Here is a 23,396-nt window from a genome sequence, read left to right on the forward strand (position 1 = left end):
TTGACCCAAACAAGCCTTGGCACTGACTGCGTTAAGCAAAGAAACTGAGGACTCCCAAGCCTTCAAGCTGTTTGCAGGGGATAAGAAATTTGTCAGAGGATAATGAGCAAGATGTTTCCCACACTATGTCCGTGCCACAACAGAATAAAGAGCCTCAGAAAACATTTTAAAATAATTATGGTTTCAAACCCTAATTGGCTTTCATAGGTCGGCTCTTCTGCAAAAACACTCAAGACAAGTCAACTAACATCATCAAAATTTTTAATGAACCATTTTTTTCTGCAGTTCACCTCCATTGAAGGGCTCTGGGGACTTTTTATGCAAATCACTTAATTTGCTGGTTTTAAAGTAATAATACTAAGGTGGGTGCTTTTAAAATATTTCAGTTGTATGTGACTTACAGATATGCAGCTTAAGTCAAAGCATGTTTATTCAGAAGTCAGTCCTACTTAGTTCAATAAAAGTTAGCTCCAAGGATGCATAGGATTGCAGTATCAGGAAGCTAGTATCTTATTAAAAAGGACAGGTTCATAGGACCACCTGAAATTGGGTGGTTTGGGTTTGCATTTACTTCTAAATAAAGACTCCTGCTCATGTTTAACTCTCTTCTCCAGCTCCCAAAGCAAAATTTCAGATAAGAGCCCATTGTTTAATTCCTCCTCAGCTTCCAAAAACTGTCAAAGACTCTACAGCATTTTTGTCTACATACAGGAAAGTAGTTAGAAGGTTAGTGTGCATCACAATCCTTACCCTGAGCTTGCAGTAGTTTAAGAGTAGCCTCTGCTCTGGCTCTAGCTTCTTTCTGTGATTTAGTTAAAAGCTTCCCCTCCTTCTTCAATCGCTCTTTCCTCTCCTTTTCTTTTTGTTTCTTCCTTTCCTTTCTTTCTTGCTCCAAGCGTTCCTATAAAGAAGCAAATATTCATACAAAATGCTTTGCAGAACACATAGAATAGCCATTCCTTGGCAGTAGGCTCCCCTTTAACAGGGCTGCAACCTCATTTCAAAGTCAAAAGCATACAAATGTGGGCCTCCATTATCCTTTCCCCTTCCTATATGAATATAAGCAGTACCTCTTCTTGACGCTTGGCTTCCAGCTCCTCCAGTCGTTTTATCCGCTCCTCTTCCTCCCTCTTTGCCCTTTCTTCTTCCTCTTTCAGCTTAGCCAAGGCTTCTTGCATTGCTTTAACTGTGGCCTTACTTGGACCTTTTTTCTTCTCTTTTTCTTTTTCTTCTTTCTCCCCTTTCTTTTTCTTTTTATCTTTCTCTTTCTTCTTTTTCTCTCCTTCGTTGTCATCACCTAAGCAAGAAAGTCAGTTATCCATTTCCATAAGAACGAAGAAAACTAAAGAGAAAATCGACAAAATGTAGGGGCCACTGGCCCTTTAGGACAGGCATCCCCAAACTTCGGCCCTCCAGATGTTTTGGACTACAATTCCCATAGTCCCCGACCACTGGTCCTGTTAGCTAGGGATCTCGGGGTCCCTCCAGACTGTCACAATTTTGTGAAGGGATTCAAGCACATGCTGGAAATTTAGGTTTGTGTAAAGCAGGCATCCCCAAACTGCGGCCCTCCAGATGTTTTGGCCTAATACTCCCATGATCCCTAGGTAACAGGACCAGTGGTTGAGGAAGATGGGAATTGTAGTCCAAAACATCTGGAGGGCCAAAGTTGAGGGTGCCTGGTGTAAAGTGTATTAAAGTGCTCTAAATTGCTCAGTAAATCCACTTTTTAAAAGAAACAGACTTTTTGCCATTTGGAAAGTGATGGGAAGGACAAGACGTGTGGAATGAACTATTGATTAATGGGAAGACATATTAGCACCTCACAAGCAAATCAGGATGAATGCTCATTTATAACCAACCCAGAAAAAATGACCTCAATAAGCCCAAACATAGGCTAACCACCATATTTTGTGCAAGCAAATCTGGATGAATGCAAAGTAAACAGACTGTCTGGAGGAGCCATCAATGTTTGGTCTTCCCCAAACAGACTGTCCTTGGCAGTTTCTGAAGTTCCTAAGCACTAGGGATGATATAGTTTTCAACACAGGGGACTTCTGAACAGGGCCCCAACTCAGAAGCCTTGCTCACCACAAGCATTAAGAACTGCATAAATTATATTCAGCAAAATGCTTTAGAATCACATTAGTCAAGAAAATCAGGGCCGCAAATCAGCTAGTGTTTTCAGGGCATCAATACAACTTCTAGATGCCTCCAAATAAAATCAGGCAATGAATTTTCCTACTACAAAGCCAGCTTAAAGTGAAACAAAAAAGATCACCAATTAGTGAACAAGGAAACTGGTTCAAGTGTTCTGGCATTCATCTTGAAATTCCTATAAACTCCCACACAAACTTGTTTCTCACATTCTCACAAATATGACCTACCTTCTGCTACTACTGAAGCATCTCCTTTTTCCACAGTGGCAGATTCTGATACCAGCTCTGGAGTGGCTCCTTTTTCGGCCTTCTTTGAAGCCTCCTTCTGCTTTGCCTGTTCTTTATTTGCTTCCAGATCTTCTTTCTCCTTCTGTTTCCTCAATTTGGCCTTTTCCTCTTCACGCTTTTTTTTCTCGCGCTCTTTCTTCTCTGCCTTCTTCTGAGCCACTGTTTTTATTTTGAATGAAGAGTCCACCTCTTCATCACCACTTTCAGCCTCAGTGGCTGGTTTTGCCTTCTGGCTTTTCTTCTGCCCTTTTTTCGATTCTGAGCCTTCGTCCAATTCATCACCACTCTCGCCAGATGACGCAGCTTGTGTACGCTCTTTGCTTTTCCTAATAATGATAACTTCATCATCTTCGGAAAGCTCCTGTTTCCTATTTGATTTTTGAGCTTTTCCTTTCTTTTTCTTAAGTAATGCATCAAAGTCATCATTGTCATCATCACTGCCAGAGGGAGCTTCCTTTGGGGGTTTGGGGGCCTTCTTGGACTTTTTATCCTTATCCTCCATTTCTTCACTGTCATCATCATCTAAGTTGGAACTTTTGTTCTTTCCTTTCTTTTTTTTATCTTGTTTTGAATAGCTAAATTCTTCACTGTCATTCTCTGTCTAGTAAATAAATAAAGAAATCATTTTAAAGTTAAAACATTATCAATGGAAAATAGAAGAATTGTACAGTACTTGACCATAATACATTTGCAGCAACCAGATTCTCTGGATACGGATTCAACTACAAAAAACACTCATGACAAAAATCATCAGATTTTAGGCAACAAAAATATATGTGCATCAAGTGCCTTTTGGAAAGCCAGTTATACAACCTTGTGATTTATTTATTTTTAAATAGATGACTCCTCAATACAGCCCTTATAGAATCTGCTCTTTGGTGGAATGTTTGTATGAAGTTAACGTGTTTGTTTGTTTTTTGAAAGGAGACTGCACAATGACAGGCAGTTTTCCAAATGCAAAAGTTCTTCTCTGGACTGTACCAAATGCTTCTAATTTCACAATTTGCTTTGGCTGGGGCTTTCAACTGTAGTGCAACACTTTGAATACCACCCCCCACAAGACATTTACCTTTACTGCAACTGGTTCTCTTTCAGCTTTCCCTCCTTGAGTCTCCAAAGACAGCTCTTCCAACTCTTTCAAAATATCATCTTCGCTACAATAAGAAAAATTATACATATTTCAAGTATTGCTTGCTTACAAATAATCAAGGTTCAATAACTGGATGAGTCCAGTGACTACAGTACTGCTGTCTTGCTTTCTGGATTTCCACACCTTTCTGCCTTTTATATTCTCTAGTAGATGCTCATGTGTATTTGAGCAGGGTGTTATTTCTCTTGCATACGTCTTACTACTTACTCCAAGGCGTATCACATGAAGCAAACGGCAGGAGATGTGTGGGCCAACTTGCCAGCAGGCTATGGATGTGTAGGGCAGTTTTGTCCTCCTGGAGCCAAGCAGACAAATCCATGCTGTGGCTCAATTGTGTGATACATACAATTATTAGTAGCCTGATACCATACATGTGTTTCCCTCAGTAGAGGCAGGGCATCAACAATGAAAGTGTCAATAATCAGCATGGTGATGGGAGGGGAAGAGCAGTGTTTCTCCCCACCCACCTACTCACTCCAAACTATTACTAACAATATTACAGCATGGCCTTGGCTCCTGGAGGGAACTTTTCAGTAATATATACCTGCAAAACATATTTGTCTACATTAGTGGTTCCCAACTGCGGGTCCGCTTAACCCACCCAAGGGGTTCTCGGCACATACCTGTCAACTGTCTAAGTCTAAGACATCCTGGGGAGGAGGGGACAAAACGCACAAGGTTGCAGCCAGAGACGCATCTCACGCAAGATTGCAGCACCCCAAAACACACATTTTTGTGTGCTGTGCCTTTGCACAAGTCACATGATTTACACAGGATTGCAGCCCAGAAGACGTGCATCCCGCTTTTGTGCCAGGCGCCGGCACACGTTGGAAGGTATGGTGGCACTATTCACAAAACAAAAACTACCACAGAGTTTTCAAAAGTAGGGAGTCCATGACTTGACTTTTGAAAAACAGGGGTCTGCAGTACTTAGCTAACTGGGGGCCACTGTCTAAACAGTTATTCACTCGGATAAGGATAAGCACACTGTAAGAAGCCTCCTTTTGTACTCCGGCAATCTTTGTTGGATTAGAGCTACCAGACACAGATTTTGCAAACTTACTCAAAATCTTGTTTCTTCTTTTCCTTTTTCTTCTTGGCCTTAGACTTCTGAGGCTCTTGTTCTTTGGCAGCACCTGCACCCTCTATTTCGGCTGCAAGTGCATCAAGGTCAATGTCATCCTTGGCACTAGAATTAAAAAAAAACAACTTTTACTAAAAAGCGAAACAAATTAATACTTAACATTAAGAGAACGTTAAGTATTTTAATAACAAAAACTTGCATTGTAAGAAAGATATTCAACTAGATTTAGGTAGTAATTTGTACTGTTTGATGAGATTACAGCAGAGTGACTAACGACTATCAAACAGCTATTACTACAGCATAAGCAACTTGCAGGAAAAGGGGTTTTAAGCAAAATACAATTTAACTGAAACTACCACCCTCTGAAATGAAACTATTTGTTCAGTAAGAATTTCAACACCTTCAAAACATACCACCGAACACATCTAAATAAGTTTGCATTAATAGATTATAAGATTAGCACCACACTGCATCATGAGAATTATTTCAAGCAAAGCAAGGAAATAGATACAACACCTTCCTCTATCCAGCCAGAATGTGAAGAGTTGCTAGCTCTCGTACTTATAAGGATACTATGCTGTTGCAATCTATTGAGTCAGAAAATTGGGAATGCCCTTTCAGAAGAATTTAGCCTGATGAAGTGTCTTCCATCAGCACAGCAGACAGGGAACAGAACAAGCCAGAAAGCCTCAGCTTTAGGCAAACTAGACATTAAATCATTGTTTTTACAAACAGAAGGATGTACAGCACACTAGAGCATACATCTAGTGGTAGTGGTGGTAGAAGTTCACAAGTTTATTGTTCTAGCCACCATGACAAACTTGTAGCAATAAAAAAAATACATAACATATACAGTATCCCTAATATAAGCCAACATCCATGATGCAAGAGGGAGAAATTGTCAGAGACAACTCAAATCCAGCTTGATTTCAGATAAAACCTCAATCACCACAGCAATATATAGCGATTTTATCTAACTCCTTTCCCCTCTTTTTGTGGCCAGTGCATAGAGGGCCACTCTGTGTGTTACAAAGCTATTGCTGTCACTCAAAAGAAACTGAACCATTTCTGCTGGGGTGTTATCTGCTTGCTTGCGTGAACAAAGGCTTCAGAAAGCGATATCCTGGGTCTCTATTTAAGGGGCAGGCTAACAGATAATGAGTGATGTCTTCCATCAGACGTGGACCACTAATACACAGTCTGTCTGTATGCAGGACCTTGTAGCGACCATCCAAGACTGCAGTGAGCATCACTTGGAAATGCACCTCAATAAAGGCACATGTACCAGAAATGTGTACGGGTTTCTTAAAACTACCTGAATGGCAAACAGTCTTCTGTCATGAGATTAAGGCCCTTATTTCCTTCCAGAAATCAAATCAAGCTCCAGGAGAAGATATGCTTCCACATGAGCTCTATAATTATCAAATAAGGCCTGAGTCCTGTGACAATTTGCTGGAAGACATCAAGGTATGGAGATTTTATCATAAAAAGTTGGTGCAAGCTCATCAGATGATTACTATATAGTGTCTCTTGAATATCACTGTTCAGTCTGTGAAATCATTTCAGTCTTTTCACACCCTGCATTTCTCCACAAACTCTTGCAGATGCAGTTGTTTGTATGCATTCATTCATTCATTCATTCATTCATTCATTCAATAAATATTATTTATACCTCGTCCATCTGGCTGGGAATAGGGTAACTGATACTGTACTGGAAAGTGGTCACTTTCTGTTCATTCTAACACTTCAGAAGTGAATAATGAAGGAGATACTATAATGTGGTTGATAGCACTTCCACCATGTTTGTTCAAGAAGAATACTTTATTACGGTCAAAGACCAGCTCTTGTAAAAATCCCTTTGGAAGAACAGTTCCAAAGAGCATAACATATATGTGACATGTTTGTTCAAATATTGACCCTTATCTGCCTACAGGACTCCCATGAAGAATATAAAAATTATGTTGGAATAACAATTCCAACAATTTCGGACCCTGTGTGTTATATTTCTTGTCCACGGAACAATGTGAGGTTAGGAAAATATCTTCCAAGGTAGAAAGAGACCCTCTGCAGTTATTCCAAGTTGGGCATACATCTGTTTTTACTGTCCTATATTTTATAAGAGCCAGGGAAAGTGGGAAGAGTCGTATTTATGGGTAAATCCCTGTCCTGATGCAACATCATGTAAAAACTAACACTTTGTGTAGGTTTATTATATAGCAGTCAATGGCAGAGTTACACTTTAACTCAACCCTGTTTAAATTGGATGCCAGGTATGTGTTGTTTTTAAAAGAAAAATCCAAATATGGTTTTGACTGAGATGGGGAGTTCTTAGAAGAGAGGTGTGGGTATAAGGAAGAGAATTTTTAGTTTAGTATAGTGTAAAAGCAGATTAAGAATTTTATAGTAATATGAATTAAATGTTTAAGGCAGAAATATAATATGTAAGGAAAGAGGAGTATGATGTTGTCATAGATGATAAATATGTAATCTATAATGAAAAGGATAATTATAGAATTTTGGTGTAAAATTTAAAAGGTATAAACATGTTTTAGATAGAAACAATGTTAAGATGACGATTATGAAATTGCCAAAGAGAGTATAAGATGAACCACAGTAAGGGGGGCTGAGGAGGTCAATCTACAATGTCAGAAAAGATGAATGGTTTTTGAACTATATATGTATGTTGTTGTTGTTGTTGTTGTTGTTGTTGTTGTTGTTGTTGTTGTTATTATTATTATTATGTTTAGATATGTTAATGTTTTTATTTGTGTTTCTTCTTCTCTATTTTAGGTAATGCTGGGGGTTGGTGTGTGGGTGATGTATGTTTTGTTGTTATATGTCAAAAAACCAATAAAAATTATTTTTAAAAAGAAAAGAAAAATCCAAACGGAATTCAACAAACGTAGTATTACATTTCCAACATGGGAATAGGCAGGGATCAAACCCACGACCTAGGCGTTATCAGCACCATGCTCTTAACTAACTGAACTAGGACATTTCGGAGAACGCCTATGCAATGGACAAGTTTTGTCTCCCCCACCCCCTTTTCTAAGGTCTAGTATGGAAGAAAAAATAGGAAAACATTGTACTTGGTGCTGGAGTACTTTCAAAAGCTGCACAATAACTCAAAGCTCCAAGAATCTGGCAAGCTGACTGGGGAGGGGGTAAGCACAAAGGCCTTAGGTAACTTGTTGCAACACAATCTCCAACTCACTGCCTACTCAGCGTCCTCCATTTTCTATATCATGTAAAAGAAAATAGTCCATAACTGGAAATACATGTAAGAAGATTGCTAACAGATAAAGGAATGAAAAGCCTTTCAATTTGTGCGTATCTTCAGTTTCCTAGAATCTACACAGACCTGACTTTTGTTCTTGATGAATGCCAGAAAACTGGATATGTGAACAAATTATAAACTGCAGATTAGGACTTAAATTATGTTAATAATTTAAAGGGGTGGAATGTACTGTTTACATGACAATACTATATACTGGTTCAGGCTTACTAGTTTTGTCTGCAGTTACTACACAATTGATTTATTTGAAACGTGTTTATCACCTATAACTATATAACTATATATAACTATATAAAACAAAAGCAGCTCAGGGCTCAACAAAGCAACAAGAACAAAACTAAAAATAGTACAGCAGCAAACACAAAATAAGGTGAAATCAAAACCAGTTATTGTTGTGTCCACTCAAAGGCTCTATTAAGAGAATGCTATGACCTGTCTCCTTAAACTTAAGAGAAACCAGGCAAGTCTCTCTAGGGAGCAACTTCTGAAGGTTAGATTCCACTTAGTCAAAGAAGGCTCTGTCTCTTGTTGTCGCCCATCAGACCAATGCAGTTGTTGCAATACCAAAGTATTATGCAGCATATACCAAACTATTGTTGCCACAACATTCTAGCAACTTCATATACTTAGCACTGCAATAGACTTATCAGGAAGTCACTAGAGAATAATTAAAAAGGAAAAGGTACCCCTGACCGTTAGGTCCAGTCGCGGATGACTCTGGGGTTGCGGTGCTCATCTCGCTCTACAGGGCAAGGGGGCCGGCGTTTGTCCGCTTCCGCAGACAGTTTTTCCAAGTCATGTGGCCAGCATGACTAAGCCGCTTCTGGCGAACCAGAGCAGCACACGGAAACACCGTTTACCTTCCCACTGGAGTGGTACCTATTGATCTATTTGCACTTTGAAGTGCTTTCGAAATGCTAGGTTGGCAGGTGCAGGGACCGAGCAACGGGAGCTCACCCCGTAATGCGGATTCAAACCGCCGACCTTCTGATCGGCAAGCCCTAGGCTCTGTGGTTTAGACCACAGCACCACCCGCGTCCCCTTTTTCTCTCTCATGGGCTGGATTTCTTTGAGGATAATCTGCTGAGAGCTGCAAATTGGCAATGGGCAAAGCCAGAGCAGATGATGGGCAGTCAGGAAAAAAAGAGTTATGAGTTAACTAATCCAGAACAAAAACTACACTGCTTTAAATGGAGCACCTTGGCTGCACTAGAAACTGACTGGCAGACAGTTAAATCAGTTGGGTTTGTTATTCCAGGAATGGCCACACTGGCATCTCCTTCGATGCAGCAAGGCCCACTCCATATCAAAATGAGACATTCAACACCTGCACAACTTCTATTGTGTCAGTTGTTTCTTCCCAACATCGTTAATGTGACTCCATCTTTATCCACATATTGCAAAAACTGAAAACTGTCTAAGCAAATGCAACAGAAAGAGATTGTGGGAACAACACTATTTGCCACTAAATCAACATGTTTTGTCGCGTTTTTAATATCTGTTGGGAGCCACCCAGAGTGGCTGGGAAAACCCAGCCAGACGGGCGGGGTATGAATAATAAATAATAAATAATTATTACTATTGTCTCCAAACAGTGGCCAACACATTATTATTATTATTATTATTATTTGTATACTGCCCTTCATCCAAATATCACAGGGTGGTTCACAACATAAAAAAACAAAACAAAAGCACAAAATACGTAATAAAACAAAAACAAACCAATACCCTGCCAAAAATATTTAAAAGGCCATTAAATGTTAATCAACCAAAGGCCTGGTTATAGATAATCGCTTTTGCCTGGCACCTAATGATAAGTAATGAAGGTGCCAAGTGAGCCTCCTTGGAGAGAGCATTTCAAAAACAGTGAGCCACTACAGAAAAGGCCCATTCTCATGTTGTCACCCTCTAGACCCCTTGCAGATGAAGAAAGGCCTCAGATGATGACTTCAGGGTCCATATTGGTTCATTTGGGGAGAGGCAGTCCTCAGAGTGGATAAAAATCAATGGTATTTTTATTTTATTTTTTTACAAATATTGATTTTTTTTATTTAAATTGGATTTTTTAAAATAAAATGCTTTTGGGGGAAAAATCTTTCTAAAAAAAGTTTTCAATTTAAGTTACATTATAGTCCAAAGGCTATTCATTAGTAAATAAGGATTTGTTTTTAATTATGTAGCATGAGGCTTTATATGCAATGTTTAAATTTTTTGGTAAATGAATTCCATCCATTCACAATGTCATGCTCTTCCAGAGGTTTCTGTAAGATTATTTGGGGGAGTTTTTCTTACAAGAAGGTATTATCACAGATGCTTGTTTGTGCAGTTCTCAAAAGTGTGAATTTGTGTCTGCAGAGGTAACATGCCTTTTCTTCACAGGAATTTTTTTTTATAAAATAAACATACTGTACAGAGGAAAAAAACCTTAATCACATTGTTCCTTTGCAAATTTATATACACAGAATCAACCCCTTGCCTCTTAAATGCTAAATTCCAAGAGGTTCAATGAATAGATTGTTTGGAGTGGAATAGATCTGCGAGTAGCTAAGTGTGAAGCAGTGAAAATGGAAGTGCGACCTTGTGAGCAGAATACTCCACAAGTCTTGGGATCTTTGTGTAATGATTGTGCATGTCAGTTGCATGTCTGTGCAACTCAGACTTGAGGCAAGTGCTGAAGGCATTTCAGGGCTGGCAACCTCTTCCCAATCCAACTGGGTTCCAACAAATGGACTAACACTTAACTGTACAGAATAGGCAACTGAATCCAGGGGGGGGGGAATAGTAACTGGAATCTGAAAGTCCTTTGGGAGACCTTGAAGTGCTTGCCAGTCAACTAATAAGAATCCAGAACCTTCTTCCCAGATGTAAATATTAAGATTATACCAGCAAGAATGAGTCTTTCTGTAAAAAAATAATAAAATGATTTAAATCATGTCTTACTGTCTAGTGATTTAAATCGATTTGATTTAAATCAAATCCACCCTGGCAGTCCTTGAATTTTTGAATTTCTTGAACCATTTAAGGCTTTATAGGTCAAAAACAGCACTTTGAATTGGACCCAGAAATGAATTGGCAGGCAGTGCAGTTGGGTCAAGATCAGTGTAATATGCTCAAACCATCTTGCCCTTGTTGGCAGCCTGGCCACCAAATTCTGCACCAGCTGGAGTTTCCAAACCATCTTAACACACATCCCTATGTATAACACATTGCAGTAATCTAACCTAGAGGTTACCAGAGCATAGATGACAGAGGTTAGGTTATCCTTGTCTAGATAGGGGCACAGCTGGGCCACCAGCTGAAGTTGATGGAAGACAATCTGCACTACTGAAGCCACCTGAGCCTCAAGTGACACCAATGGATCCAGATGTACCCACAAAAACGCTATAAAAATTATATTTTTAAAATAATAATTAGCAAGTTTATCTACTTTTTATACTAATGGCTTCTGATGATCTATCTGCATTGCAATATAGAAGGATGTTTCAATGTGAATTCTTATCTATAGTGTAGCATAAACAAAGATGTTCAGATCAAATGTATTTTCTTATCTCTGATCCTCTTTTAATTTATCTATATTTATTTATATTTATCATGGAGGGAGTATAGGAGCATATGAACTTAAATGAAGAAAATTAACAGAGTGCTCCACTACACTCTTTTGTCTTCCATACCCTTTTGGATCTTACAGGCTGCTACAGCTTAAGGCATAAAACCACAATGGATAAAAACAGAATGACTAATGGAGAAGGGAAGGGACCCCAAAGAAACTATTGCCTGATAATATTCCTTTCAGAAGCACTGGTGATTCCCTCCCACCCCCTGCTCTCCCCAGTTCCTCCGCCTATGGAAAGTCCACAAGCAGCCCATGAGCTCACTAGCCGTCTTCCACTCATGCTTCCCAGGACCCCAGCTGATGGTATTCAGATCATACTACCTCCAATACTGGAGGCAATGTAGCCATAATCCTGTATTCTCCATCAATTTGGTATATTTGTGGCTGAACAGCAAAGTTTCATATGCTAAATTATACACATAATCATTTCATGTTCTTCAAGCACTGAGCAAAGGCTTAGGTACAACAAACAAGCAAAAACTGCACATAACGGTATTTCATTTTCTTCCTAATGTCATCTCCATCCAAATTTCTTCTATATTTCAGAATCTATAGTGTAATTAATTAATTGTATACACCGCTCAGGATGAAGCATCAAATTGGCTGAGCAGAAACCAGTTACCCATGTGATTTTTAAAAGCTGTTCCATTACAGTCTGTTTTTGCACATTAAGCACTTCACATCTTCCTACAGTACCTTCAAATGTTAGCTGCCCCGCCCATTCTCTCAACTTCTCCCATCACACTCCCATGTCCTAAATTTTTTCTTTCACAATGCAGAATATTGACTCTGGGCATTTGCCTTGGCCACCTGTCTGAAAAACCTAGCAGGTTCAAAACTAAAGCCACAAATTTGTAACCAAAGGAATAAAAGCTTTCTCTGACCAACGGGCTTGCTCATTTAGAATAAACTTGCAAGAAGATACTGTCCCCTAACACTGGCGTATCGTAAACCTCCTCCAATCGGGAATGGAGTTTTTGGACTAGAGCCTTCCCCAGCAAAACTATGTAACACCTGGGTCACTGCAAGAAAACCCGTCGAGGTTCCTCTGCAGTTGGCCACGATTACCTCCGACACCAACACAACGCGGATACACCAGAAGAAATTACGGGAGCTCCGAGCCCAACACGCTCACTGCGCCAGATTTTCCGGATGGCTGTGCAGCTGAGTCAAGACTCCATTTGCAAAGCTTGGGCCTCTCCGCCGGCTTCGCGGCAGAGGTGGGCCGAGTAGCGTTTAATTAAGCAACTTGCCCGAGAAAAGGAAATTTTTACCGCGGGGAAAAACAGGAGACGGGAGCGCACCTCGAAATAATTGCGGGAAATAATGACTGCCCATAAACCTCGAGTTAGCGACTGGCAGCGCGGAAGGGGAACGCCAAGCGCAGGAGGGAGCTGGAGTCCCCAAAGGGCGCCCGCCGGAGAGGAGGTTCCCCCGCCCGAGGGCGCCGGGCGACACCGTCCCTCTCAAGCCACCACGGCCCTCCGCCTTCAGGGAGAGGGAAAGGGGCGAGTGGCCGAGCCGAGCCTCGGCGCTGGAAGAACCACGAGCTCCCATGAACCCCGCCGAGGCATGAGGAGAAACGTCCCCACAGGGAAGCCTGACTCACTCAGCGGCCGGGAATAAAAGCGAGGAACCCCACGACCTCCCCATGGCCGGGGCAGCCCGCCCCTCCTCCCTCGGTCTTGAACCCCGTCGGGCTACCTCTCCTCGCTCTTGCTTTTCTGCTTCTTGCCCATGGCTGCGCTCGCAACTGCCTCTCAGGCGCCTTTTCCTTGCGCAGGGCCCAGCCAGCCACATCCACACGCGCCCGGGCACATATGGTGAGAAGGAGGCCAATACGACACCACTGATCAGGCAGCCGCTGACGCGCGCAGGCGCCGTTCGTCCTCCGCCACGGCGCGCCGCGGAAGCGTAAAAGAACGTGCGCCGGAAACTGAGGGAGACACCCCCCCCGGTTGCAGGCGCCTCCTCTGGTCGGAGGGGGAACTGCAGCGGGAAGAGCTGCTTTTATGTAAGTGAAATAAATAATACGTGCTCTGGTCCATGGGGACACGACTAAACAACAACAAATAATACGCGTCTCAGTGCGCGGACGCATCCCCTGCAATGAAGGAATCTTTTGCCCGACGTGGGGCTCGAACCCACAATTTAGTCTCGTGTTCTAGCCCCGGGGTGCGTGGGTGAAAGACACCTTGGGACGCTGCCTGAAGTCCCGGAAAGAAAGCGAGAGGCGAGCTACACGTAAAGAATACGAATTTTGAACAGCAGGCAATGTGAAATTGTGGAGCTAATGGGAGCGGGTTCGAATACATGGGTGGGAGTCAAACCATGCTTTCTTCCATCTGGGACCCTCTGATCCTTAAAATCAGCTGAGAACTGTGTCTTTCCGTACCGAAGAAGCAGGAATTGAAATCCGATTTTTTTCTATTTATTTTTTTGCGTATAGAAAGAGGGAAGCCGCTTCCATGTGAATATAGCAAAGCTTAGCCCTCAGATGCAGAGTTCATGAAATGATGAGAGGAGGAAAGATGCGTGTAAAAGGGATGGGGTGACATTTAGCTATCACTGGACACGTTCGAAATAGTATTTTATAATGAATTAAGCTTCACCGCCTCTGTGCCTTTCTATATTGCTTGCATGGTCTCATTTTTAATTCATTTCTCATGCTGCAGCTAACTTTAAAATAAAAAACCCGAACAGGAAACAGCAGGCACAGAAATCGCTAGATATTTATTATATAATGTTATCATGTATGCAGATTGTTTATTTTAATGACTGCCCAAGGCTATATTAACTCGGAAGCAAGTGTCTCTGAGCTCAGTGAAACTGGAGTTTTTATCCAGATAAACAGGGCTGCAGTTTATAACTTCTGACAGGTTTAAACAATGGCCCAATAAAGCGACTGCAGCATAGCGTGCCTAGGCATCAGCAGCCCCTTCCAACTCATGTAAGGCTTATTTTATTTACTAGATTTCTGAATAGACCTGCGCGGGGATTGTACTGGTAACAACTCAGTCGCTACCGCATTTACTCAGAAATAAGACCCACGCATGATTCATCGGCTTTATTGCCTAGTGAGCAACCATTCCGCTCTGCACGTAAGAGAGCCACGCCTTTCTAGAGCCCAGCCGGAAGCGCAAGGCATTCTGGGCCTTGTAGTTTATGGCGCTCACGGCACTGCAGCGACCACTGTATACTGGTAGCAGTTTTCGCTGGCCCAGGTAGTGCCCCCTTAGTTCAGAAATCGTTGCTTCGTGGGGCAGTAACAGCCGGTGTGGCCTTTCCTCGACAAAAACAACCCCGACGCGCCATCTCCGAACGTTACCATAGCGACTGATCCCAATTTTAAAAACAACCCGAAGAGCACCTGAGCAAACGTGCTTCAAGCGGTGACGTGCTGCGCATGCGTAACAACGGCCGCGGACTCTGACGATTAATGCCTGCGCCAACAATAGAGTTTCCGGGTGCCTCGCACTCCCTTAAGACGCAGGCGTAAGCGGTCGGCCGGTAGCGGAGTCCGTGGAGAGGCCTGGGAGGCTGTTTTTCGGGCGCTAATTTGCCTCAGGCTTCCGCAGTGAGTATAAGAGCGGGACAATAAAGACCCATTTGTGTTTACACGCGCAGTACGTTTAGGTGCGGCAGCTGCGCTTCCTTCCAAGTCCCGTACTGGGAGTGCGATCTGTGCAGCCCGCCTGAGCAGGCCGTGCTATTCTGTGGGTGGGCGTATCTTTTTGAGTTGCCGGGGCTGTCGTCGTCGTCCTCCCTCCTTCCCCCCACCCCCACCCCTTCGAAGGATTTCTAATGACAAAAGGACTCAGCTGGCCCTGCTCGTCCCGTGGCTGCCTTTTCTGTGATAGGGAAAGCAGCAGGGGATCATAGAATTTTGGAAGAGACTCCAAGGGCCATCTAGTGCTAGTCCAATCCCCTTGCAATGCAGGAATTTCAGCTAAAGCATCCATGACTGATGGTCACCCACACTCTGCCTAAAAAAAACCTTCAAAGGAAGGAGAGCCCGCCGCCACCTCTCGTGGGAGTCTGTTCCACTGCTGAACAGCTCTTACTGTTAGAAAGTTTTTTCCCCTGATCTTTAGTCGGAGTCTTGGTTCAAGTCCTACCCTCCAGAGCAGGAGAAAACTAGCATGCTGTCTCCTCCATGTGACAGCCCTTAAGATATTTGAAGATGGCTATCATATCTCCTCTCAGTCTCTTTTCCAGGCTAAACATACCCAGCTCCTTCAAGCGCTCCTCATAAGGCTTAGTTTCCAGACCCTTGATCATCTTGGTTGCCCTCCTCTGCACATGTTCCAGCTTGTCAACATCCTTCTTAAATTGTGGTGCCCAGCATTGGACACAGTATTCCAGATGTGGTCTGACTAAGGCAGAATAGAGTGGTACTACGGTATTAACTTCCCTTGATCTGGACACTATACTTCTGTTGATGCAGCCTAGAGACACAATAAAGGGGAATGGCCTTTGCCTTGGCTGCAATGCACTCTCTGTAAACTGATTTTGAGCCAGGGGGTGCCAACTTGGATGGAATATTGGGGAGGAGAGGGAGTAAGCCCCGCCCCACATAATTGATCACATGACATCACACACACACAGCATTTGAATGGCAATGCCCATCAATTTCGGGGGGGGGGGGTTGGCCCTTCAGATATTGCAGGGCTGAATGGGCCTTTGACCCTAGGAGTTGGCTCCTATGTATTAAGCAGACTTTGTTGTTAATCTTATGTAAGTAGCTCCGGATCCCTGTTTAGCTGAGGAGTGGGGTAAAAATGTTTTAAAGCAGTAAAATAAAACTAGCTGCTGCAAAATGGGCAGGTGCCTAGAGACAATGCATTTCCGTAATGGCTAATAAAGTTGAGGTTTCTACAGTGCAATGTAGCAAGTCTTATTAGCCAGCAATATATTATGTCAACTTCAAAGCAAAGTAACATCAAAGTTCGATTGGTTTGCTTTCAACTTTGCATATTACTAATACAGACATAGTTTTATGGAGCATATAAGGATACAAACATTTTGTGAGCCCATCTGTCACTTTCAACAGAAGAACTACAGAGGGGGGAAACCATCCAGAAATGGGTTAAAAGGAGGAAAGCGGAATAGGCTGTACAGTACTGTACTGTCTTTGTCCCTCTTCCGCAGAGTGGGTCAAGACAAAACTGCCAAAGATGCTAGAAGAGACTGTATACAAGTGTTTAAATGCTAATTCCTGGAGTCTCCAAGCCGAGATAGGTGAACTAGAATACTTGGTCTCAAAGGATGGCGCTGATATTGTGGACATAACAGAAACCTTGTGGAATGAAGAGAATCGGGGACATGGTTATCTCTGGATATAAAAGGACAACCTGGAGGTGGTGTTGCTCTAGGGCATAAATGCATGAAAAGTGGAGCTTTGATATCATATTGCATCCAAGTCTGATTTAAAATATACTCTGTTTTACAGGTTTAATGTGTGTGCCACTTATTTAGGAAGAAAATGTCGTCTGAAATGTTTTCAAAAGCTCTGGAGGCTCAGTTGCTTCAGACAACAAAGATTGTAGAAGAACAACTTGATGCTGAGATTAAAAAACTAGACAATGTGGATGATGATGAATTAGAAATCCTAAAGCAAAAAAGGCTTGAAGGCTTGAAGAAAGCCCAGCAACAGAAACAGGTAAGTTTCTTATAGTGGTGTTAACTGTTTAATATTAGTTGTTGTTTTAATAGCTGTATCAAATTCACTCTCTTAGCAACAGCCCTGTAAGATACACCACTATTTCCCTACTGCAGGTGAGAATGAAGCTGATAGAATACTAGCTTGCCTAAAGCTGCAAAGTGAGTTTATGGATGAAGTGAGATTTGAAGTAGCTCACACTCATGCAGTCCAATCCCACTCATACTCCACTCCAGAAGAATTAAATGTTATACAGTGGTGCCTCGCTAGACGAATGCCCTGCTAGACGAAAATTCCGCTTAACGAAAGGATTTTCTGATCGGAGGTTGCCTCGCTATACGACGAGGTTTTCTATGGCCACCGCTTCGTCTTGCGAAAGTGGCCATAAAAACCTCCGATCAGAAAATCGGGGCATTCATCTAGCAAAAGGGGAACACCGCCACCTCCCGTCTGCCTCCCCCGACACGGAAGGCAAGTTCAGAGACGTCCGATGTTGCCTTACATGTCGGGGGAGGCGGGCGGGAGGCGGTGGTGGTCTCCCTAGCCCTCCCTAGGTGGGGGACACCTAGCCCTTCGCTGAGAAGGGCGGGCTAGGTGTCCCCCGCTTGCGTTCCCTGAGAAGGCACCCGGCTTTCTCGGCGAAGGCAAGTGGGGGAAACCTATCCCACCCGCTTGTCTTCGCCGAGAAAGCGCCCGGCTTTCTCAGGGAACGCAAGCGGGGGACACCTAGCCCGCCCGCTTGCGTTCCCTGAGAAAGCCGAGTGTCGGGGGAGGCAGGCGGGAGGCGGCGGGAGAAGGTGTTCCCCCCCACCGCCTCCCGCCCCGCACCCCCGGCACAGAGCGCAACTTCAGGCGTCTCCGAAGTTGTGTTCCGTGTCGGGGGAGGCAGGCGCTGCGGGGGGCTTTTTGCCATTTGCCTTCCCCGAGCCAAGGGGGAGGCAAACTGCGAAAAGCCCCCGGCCGCAGTGCCACACTTCGGCTCTGGCACTGGCTTGGCGGCGGTGGGGGAAAGGCTCAGGATCGTTCCTTTGCCTTTCCCCCACCCCTCCCGACAGAGCCGGATCCGACGAAGCTTCTGAAGCTTCGCCCGATCCGGCTCTGTCATTGGCAGCAGCGGCGCTTGCTCTCTTGGCTCGGGGAAGCGCCTGCCTGCCTTCCCCGAGCCAAGAGAGCAAGCGCCGCCGCCGCCGCCAGTTCCCCCGGAGCCCATAGGAACGCATTAATTGACTTTTAATGCATTCCTGTGGGAAACGGTGCCTCGCTATACGAAATTTTCGTAGGACGAATTGAGTCCTGGAACGAATTAATTTCGTCTAGCGAGGCACCACTGTAAATACTGTGTTCTTTATTTGTCACTATGTTACACAGCTTGTTGAAACTTCAATCACATCCATTGGTGTGACACTGTATATGCTGCTGGACAATTGTTAACGTCACCACCTGATATATTTAAATATATATATAAGGTTAGGAATTGGCAAAGAAGCTGATGTTTAATGTTTTCTAATATTTGCACCCATTTATCTTGCATGAGCAGGTAATATATGAAACTTTCTTTGGCCATGAAATTGAATTTTTCAGATTTGTTGGCATTAGTAATTACAGAATAACTGGTGGAATTATGAATATTCCTGATGCTACATAACATTTCAGGGAATGCTTTACCTCTTATGACAACGCAAAAATACTTAACTTCAAACGTCTAACATTTTATATTCTTATAAACAGGAATGGCTTTCAAATGGGCATGGGGAATATGTGGAAATCCCCAGTGAGAGAGATTTTTTTGAACAAGTGAAAAGGAGCAATAAAGTCGTCTGCCATTTTTACAAAGATACAAGTTTCAGGTATACTAAACTCCTTAGAACACAAATACGTACCAAAATAGGTTGACTGTCAAACAAATAGCAGAAGCTTTGTTTAGAAAACAGTCTATAGTGTCCCTGCTGTTATCGATCCACACCCATCTGTTGTCAACTAAGTATAAAAAGCCCTATTCACTGATGAAACTTTCCTTTCCTTAGTGAGCACATGGCATGCTTACAGAGTCATGGGTAACAAGTACTTGCTGCTATCTTGTATCCTTGATATACTTACCTAGTGTTAGCTACAGTCCTAAACATGTTTATTCAGAAGCAAGAGCTTTCTGAGAGTAGGAGCTGATCGACAGTGGAACAGACTCCCATGAGAAGTGTGATTTCAATAGATCTTAAAAATGCAAACCCAAGTGTGCATTATAGCCATAATTATTCATATTGTATATTGAGTATGGTTGGCTGGGCAGATTAATACTTGATATATTGATTATAGCCTCGACATGGCTGCTAAAGTCTTTAGAAACAGCATTGTCCTTCAGATCCACTGCTTTATATTTTTACTATGTCCACTCCCTAGTATCAAGGGAAAAGGGAATGGGAAACTTGGTAAAACTACCTTTTGAGTTAAATATTTAATAACTTACATGCTAACATTATGACCATTGTAATAACAAACTTACTGACAGGTCAAATGCGTATATTTTAATAATAAATTACTCATTTGCGATTTCTACATTTCATCACTGTAAAGCACTTTGTTTTATTTTCTGTTCCTCAGATGCCTGATATTAGATAAGCATCTAACAGTACTGGCAAAAAAGCACATTGAGACCAGGTTTATCAAATTAAATGCTGAAAAATCTCCATTCCTGTGTGAGAGACTTCGCATTAAAGTACTTCCCACACTAGCACTTGTAAAAGATGGCAAAACACAGGATTACGTGGTTGGTTTTACTGATCTTGGTAATACAGATGACTTCACCACAGAGACCTTAGAATGGCGATTAGGTTGTGCAGATATAATCAACTACAGGTAAATAAAATTATCTCTTTTGTTTTTTAATGTAGCTGGTGCAATATTAAAGGTACTTAAAGCATAGAAAATCAAAAAGGGAATCACTTTTAAAAATAATGAACTGTTGTTTCTGCCTTCCAACTTCCACAAGAAATTGTGGAAGGTATTTCTGAACGTGTAATACACTTGGTAGGTTACTTACACCTTTACTTCACGAAGAATGAGCTAAGTCCCGTCTCTTTTTTGTAATGTTGTTCTAGTGAAGGATTCAGGAAGCAGAGTATGTTTCCCCTCTGCTGTAGTGAGAGAACTACTCTGCTTCAAGCAGTTGTGCTCCAAAATAACAGAATCTGGCATTGTGCTTTGCAAGACTTATACTATAAAATGCAGGTGTTGCTTTTGTGGTGTTTCTTTTTAATAATCGATTCACATACAGTATTGAAAGAACTTTTTTCCCCTTTTAGTGGCAACTTGATGGACCCCCCTTTCCAGAGCCAAAAGAAGTTTGGAACCACTTTCACAAAGATGGATAAGAAAACAAGGGGAAAGAAATATGATTCAGATTCTGATGATGATTAGATATCATGATTCAGATGTTTGTAAATCATCTTTTCTTTGAAGCTTAATACATTTCTAGGAATGTTTTATAAAGCTGTTTGTTTTCAGTACATTTGCATATAATGCTCATTTTCTAAAACAGTTTTATACAACTCATGAAAAGAAACTGAATATTTTTTTTCGCTTGGGGTGACATTTCTAGGTGAAAAATCTGCCCTCTTTTGAACTGCGTCACATGAGACATGACTTTAAAGCATTTTGTTAATTATAAAAATTCTCTTTAAACTACATTTTAAGTACTTCATTTGTCAATTGAAATATTAATGAAGGACTTCTGTCAAGAATTGTCATAAAACTATTCCAGAAGTAGTACATTAATAAAACTGTCGCTTGTCTGACTATGCCATGTGTATGACATGGTATTGCCTAACTTAACATTGCACTGCATATTATGAAACCATCTTAGCCTCTTTAAAAGAATTAAGTCTACCAGTTGTGTACACTGCACGTTAAAGCTGAATCAGCAGGCAAATAGCACATGGCAAAACTATATTGAACTGGAGTACAGACTAGATTTTTTTATTTTAAAAAAATCGGAGTGAAAATTGGTGTTTGCTTTTTCTCTTGATGTGAATGCAGTTTAATACAATTTATTGCACTGTTGTTCTTCAGTAATAGGCTTATTTTCCAAGAGAATCTCTTTCGTCTAGGAATACTAAAATTCCCTTGGGAATCTGTGACAGTCTAGCTCCTAGGTAGGTGAATGAGCTTTTCCTTTGTACTTGTAAATGACCACAGTTGCCAAAAAGTTGAAGTATATCTACATTTGGGGGTGTTGAGATAAAGCCCAATTGGTTCAGGAAATAAGAGAGCCTTGCCTGTGAATCTCTACTTGTGGCAAATAAAGAGTCAACTCATTTGAAAGAAAATTGCTTTCTCTTCTATCAGAGAGAAGTGAGCAATGTTGCAGCATGCTTACTGAATCAGCATGAAGTCACCAGTGTTAAGTTGATAGTTGTGTGCACAAGTCTTGGTTCAGTAGCTGCTTTCTCCGTTTTTCCTTTTGAGGGAGGTGAGGAAACTGCCTCAGTGAGGGGTGAGTGGACATATTTAATATCCACCATTAACAGGCACACCTTATCTCAGTGGAATGCATAGCTGTGCCCCAACATTGCTTGCTTCTCTCTGCTGATAGAAGTAATGGGCAAGCTATTTCTAGAAGTTATAAAAGGAGCATTTCCTATGAAGATCCAAAGGGAAGGGGTAATGAGAAGGATTTATCTAAGATGGTTTGAAGGCAGGTAAAAGAGGGGGGGGGTTTCAGTGTAGTGTTTTGAGTCTACTGGATAGGCATAGTTGGTAGGCAGAGTCTCTGTGTCCCAGCAAATTCTGGGTATTAGCTGCCACAGGAGGTGTAAAACCAATCTGGCTCTTTTGCACAGTAGGTCAGCAATATTTTTCTCTTAACTAAGTCAGTTGTGTGTTTTTTTTAACGTTTATGTAAAAGAAAATAAAATTATTTGAATTCTAAGGGCTAAGTGCCTGTGTATGTTTTTGCTCAGCCTGCTTTATTCCTTAGGGGAGTGTTGCTAAGCTTTTTTCACTGAGGCACACTAGTACACCACAGAAAGCCGGGGAGGGGGGGGGTCTGAATTTTCCAAGCCACTATTCTCGATATGTTCACAGAAATAGGGCTGCAGCAATACTGAATGGGGCCTTCCTGATCCAAACGGCACCAGCCCTATTTCTGATACTGTATATGGACAGTGATGACACTCAGGACCGGGTAAGGACAGATGATTTCTTGATGAAGCCTGGACTACAACTGACAGGTACGGGACACTGCTACATCCAAAATATCAGTCCCATCCTCAAGCCCCGACTGGCCCCTTCCAAAGTTGCAAGGAGGATGTCGTGACTCCTGCCTGTTTTCTGTGGAGGAAACATTCGGAAATAACTGCACACCAACAATGCAATCTGAAGTGGTTACAGGTTCTACTGCCTTGCTGCATGTGAAGTGTAGAATGGTGTTGTAGTGGATGTAGAAATGATGAGAAGAAATTACATTTAAGCTGCCTGTCATTTCCTCATTGTAAATTCCTGTGAAACCTGTAGATCAGGTATCCCCAAACTGCGGCCCTCCAAATCTTTTGGCCTACAACTTCCATGATCCCTAGCTAACAGGACCAGTGGTCGGGGAAGATGGGAATTGTAGTCCAAAACATCTGGAGGGCCGAAGTTTGGGGATGCCTGCTGTAGATGTTCTAAGGCAGATGGGGGGAGGTAAAACGAATGACCCAAACTACTAGCAATCACCAGCCTGGCTTGGCTTGTTAACACGAGCTTAATCCAGGGGTTGTGTTTGGGAGTTTAATTCCCCCCACCTTGATGAATTCTAACACTTATTGGACCCAGGAATTCAGGGTGTCTTGCACTCCATGAACTCGTAACAGTAATGAATATTTGCTGAGGTCATATCTCACTTGAAGACTGCAAAAGCAATTCACTTTATCAGATAAGTTACCATATTGACAGATTACACATGGAAACACGGGCAGCTCATCACAAAGATAACCAAATGTTCGAGTCTCTACTACTCACTGATGCTTTTATTTTTAGCCATCATGGCTAACTGCTAATGCAGTCATCTCCAACTGATAGCCTCCAGATGTTTCGCACTACAACTTCCATCAGCCCCAGCCAACAGATGTTGGGGAAGTTTGAGCTTCTTTTAAAGATCTTTATGTCAGGGGCT

General features: G+C 42.2%; 2 protein-coding genes across 2 annotated transcripts in view; one reads left to right on the forward strand and one right to left on the reverse strand.

Annotated features, from left to right (window-relative positions):
• The window catches only part of EIF5B (eukaryotic translation initiation factor 5B), a 32,630-nt gene extending 19,148 nt beyond the window's left edge, over positions 1-13,482 (reverse strand). The window contains exons 1-6 of the mRNA XM_035115517.2: positions 13,294-13,482; positions 4,661-4,786; positions 3,517-3,601; positions 2,388-3,048; positions 1,071-1,297; positions 751-901 (exon numbers count right to left, since the gene is read on the reverse strand). Coding sequence (XP_034971408.2) covers positions 751-901; positions 1,071-1,297; positions 2,388-3,048; positions 3,517-3,601; positions 4,661-4,786; positions 13,294-13,328 — 1,285 coding nt within the window. The 5' untranslated portion in view covers positions 13,329-13,482. The remainder of the gene's footprint in view (positions 1-750; positions 902-1,070; positions 1,298-2,387; positions 3,049-3,516; positions 3,602-4,660; positions 4,787-13,293) is intronic.
• Positions 13,483-15,042: 1,560 nt separating this feature from the next.
• On the forward strand, positions 15,043-22,172 carry TXNDC9 (thioredoxin domain containing 9). Its single transcript, XM_035115509.2, has 5 exons — positions 15,043-15,166; positions 17,042-17,251; positions 18,980-19,098; positions 19,847-20,101; positions 20,548-22,172. Exons 2-5 carry the CDS (start codon positions 17,075-17,077, stop codon positions 20,660-20,662), a joined length of 666 nt encoding a protein of 221 aa, XP_034971400.2. The 5' UTR covers positions 15,043-15,166; positions 17,042-17,074; the 3' UTR covers positions 20,663-22,172.
• Positions 22,173-23,396: the final 1,224 nt, after the last annotated feature.

Source organism: Zootoca vivipara, chromosome 4, assembly GCF_963506605.1.
Source record: "Zootoca vivipara chromosome 4, rZooViv1.1, whole genome shotgun sequence".
Lineage (NCBI taxonomy): Eukaryota > Metazoa > Chordata > Lepidosauria > Squamata > Lacertidae > Zootoca > Zootoca vivipara.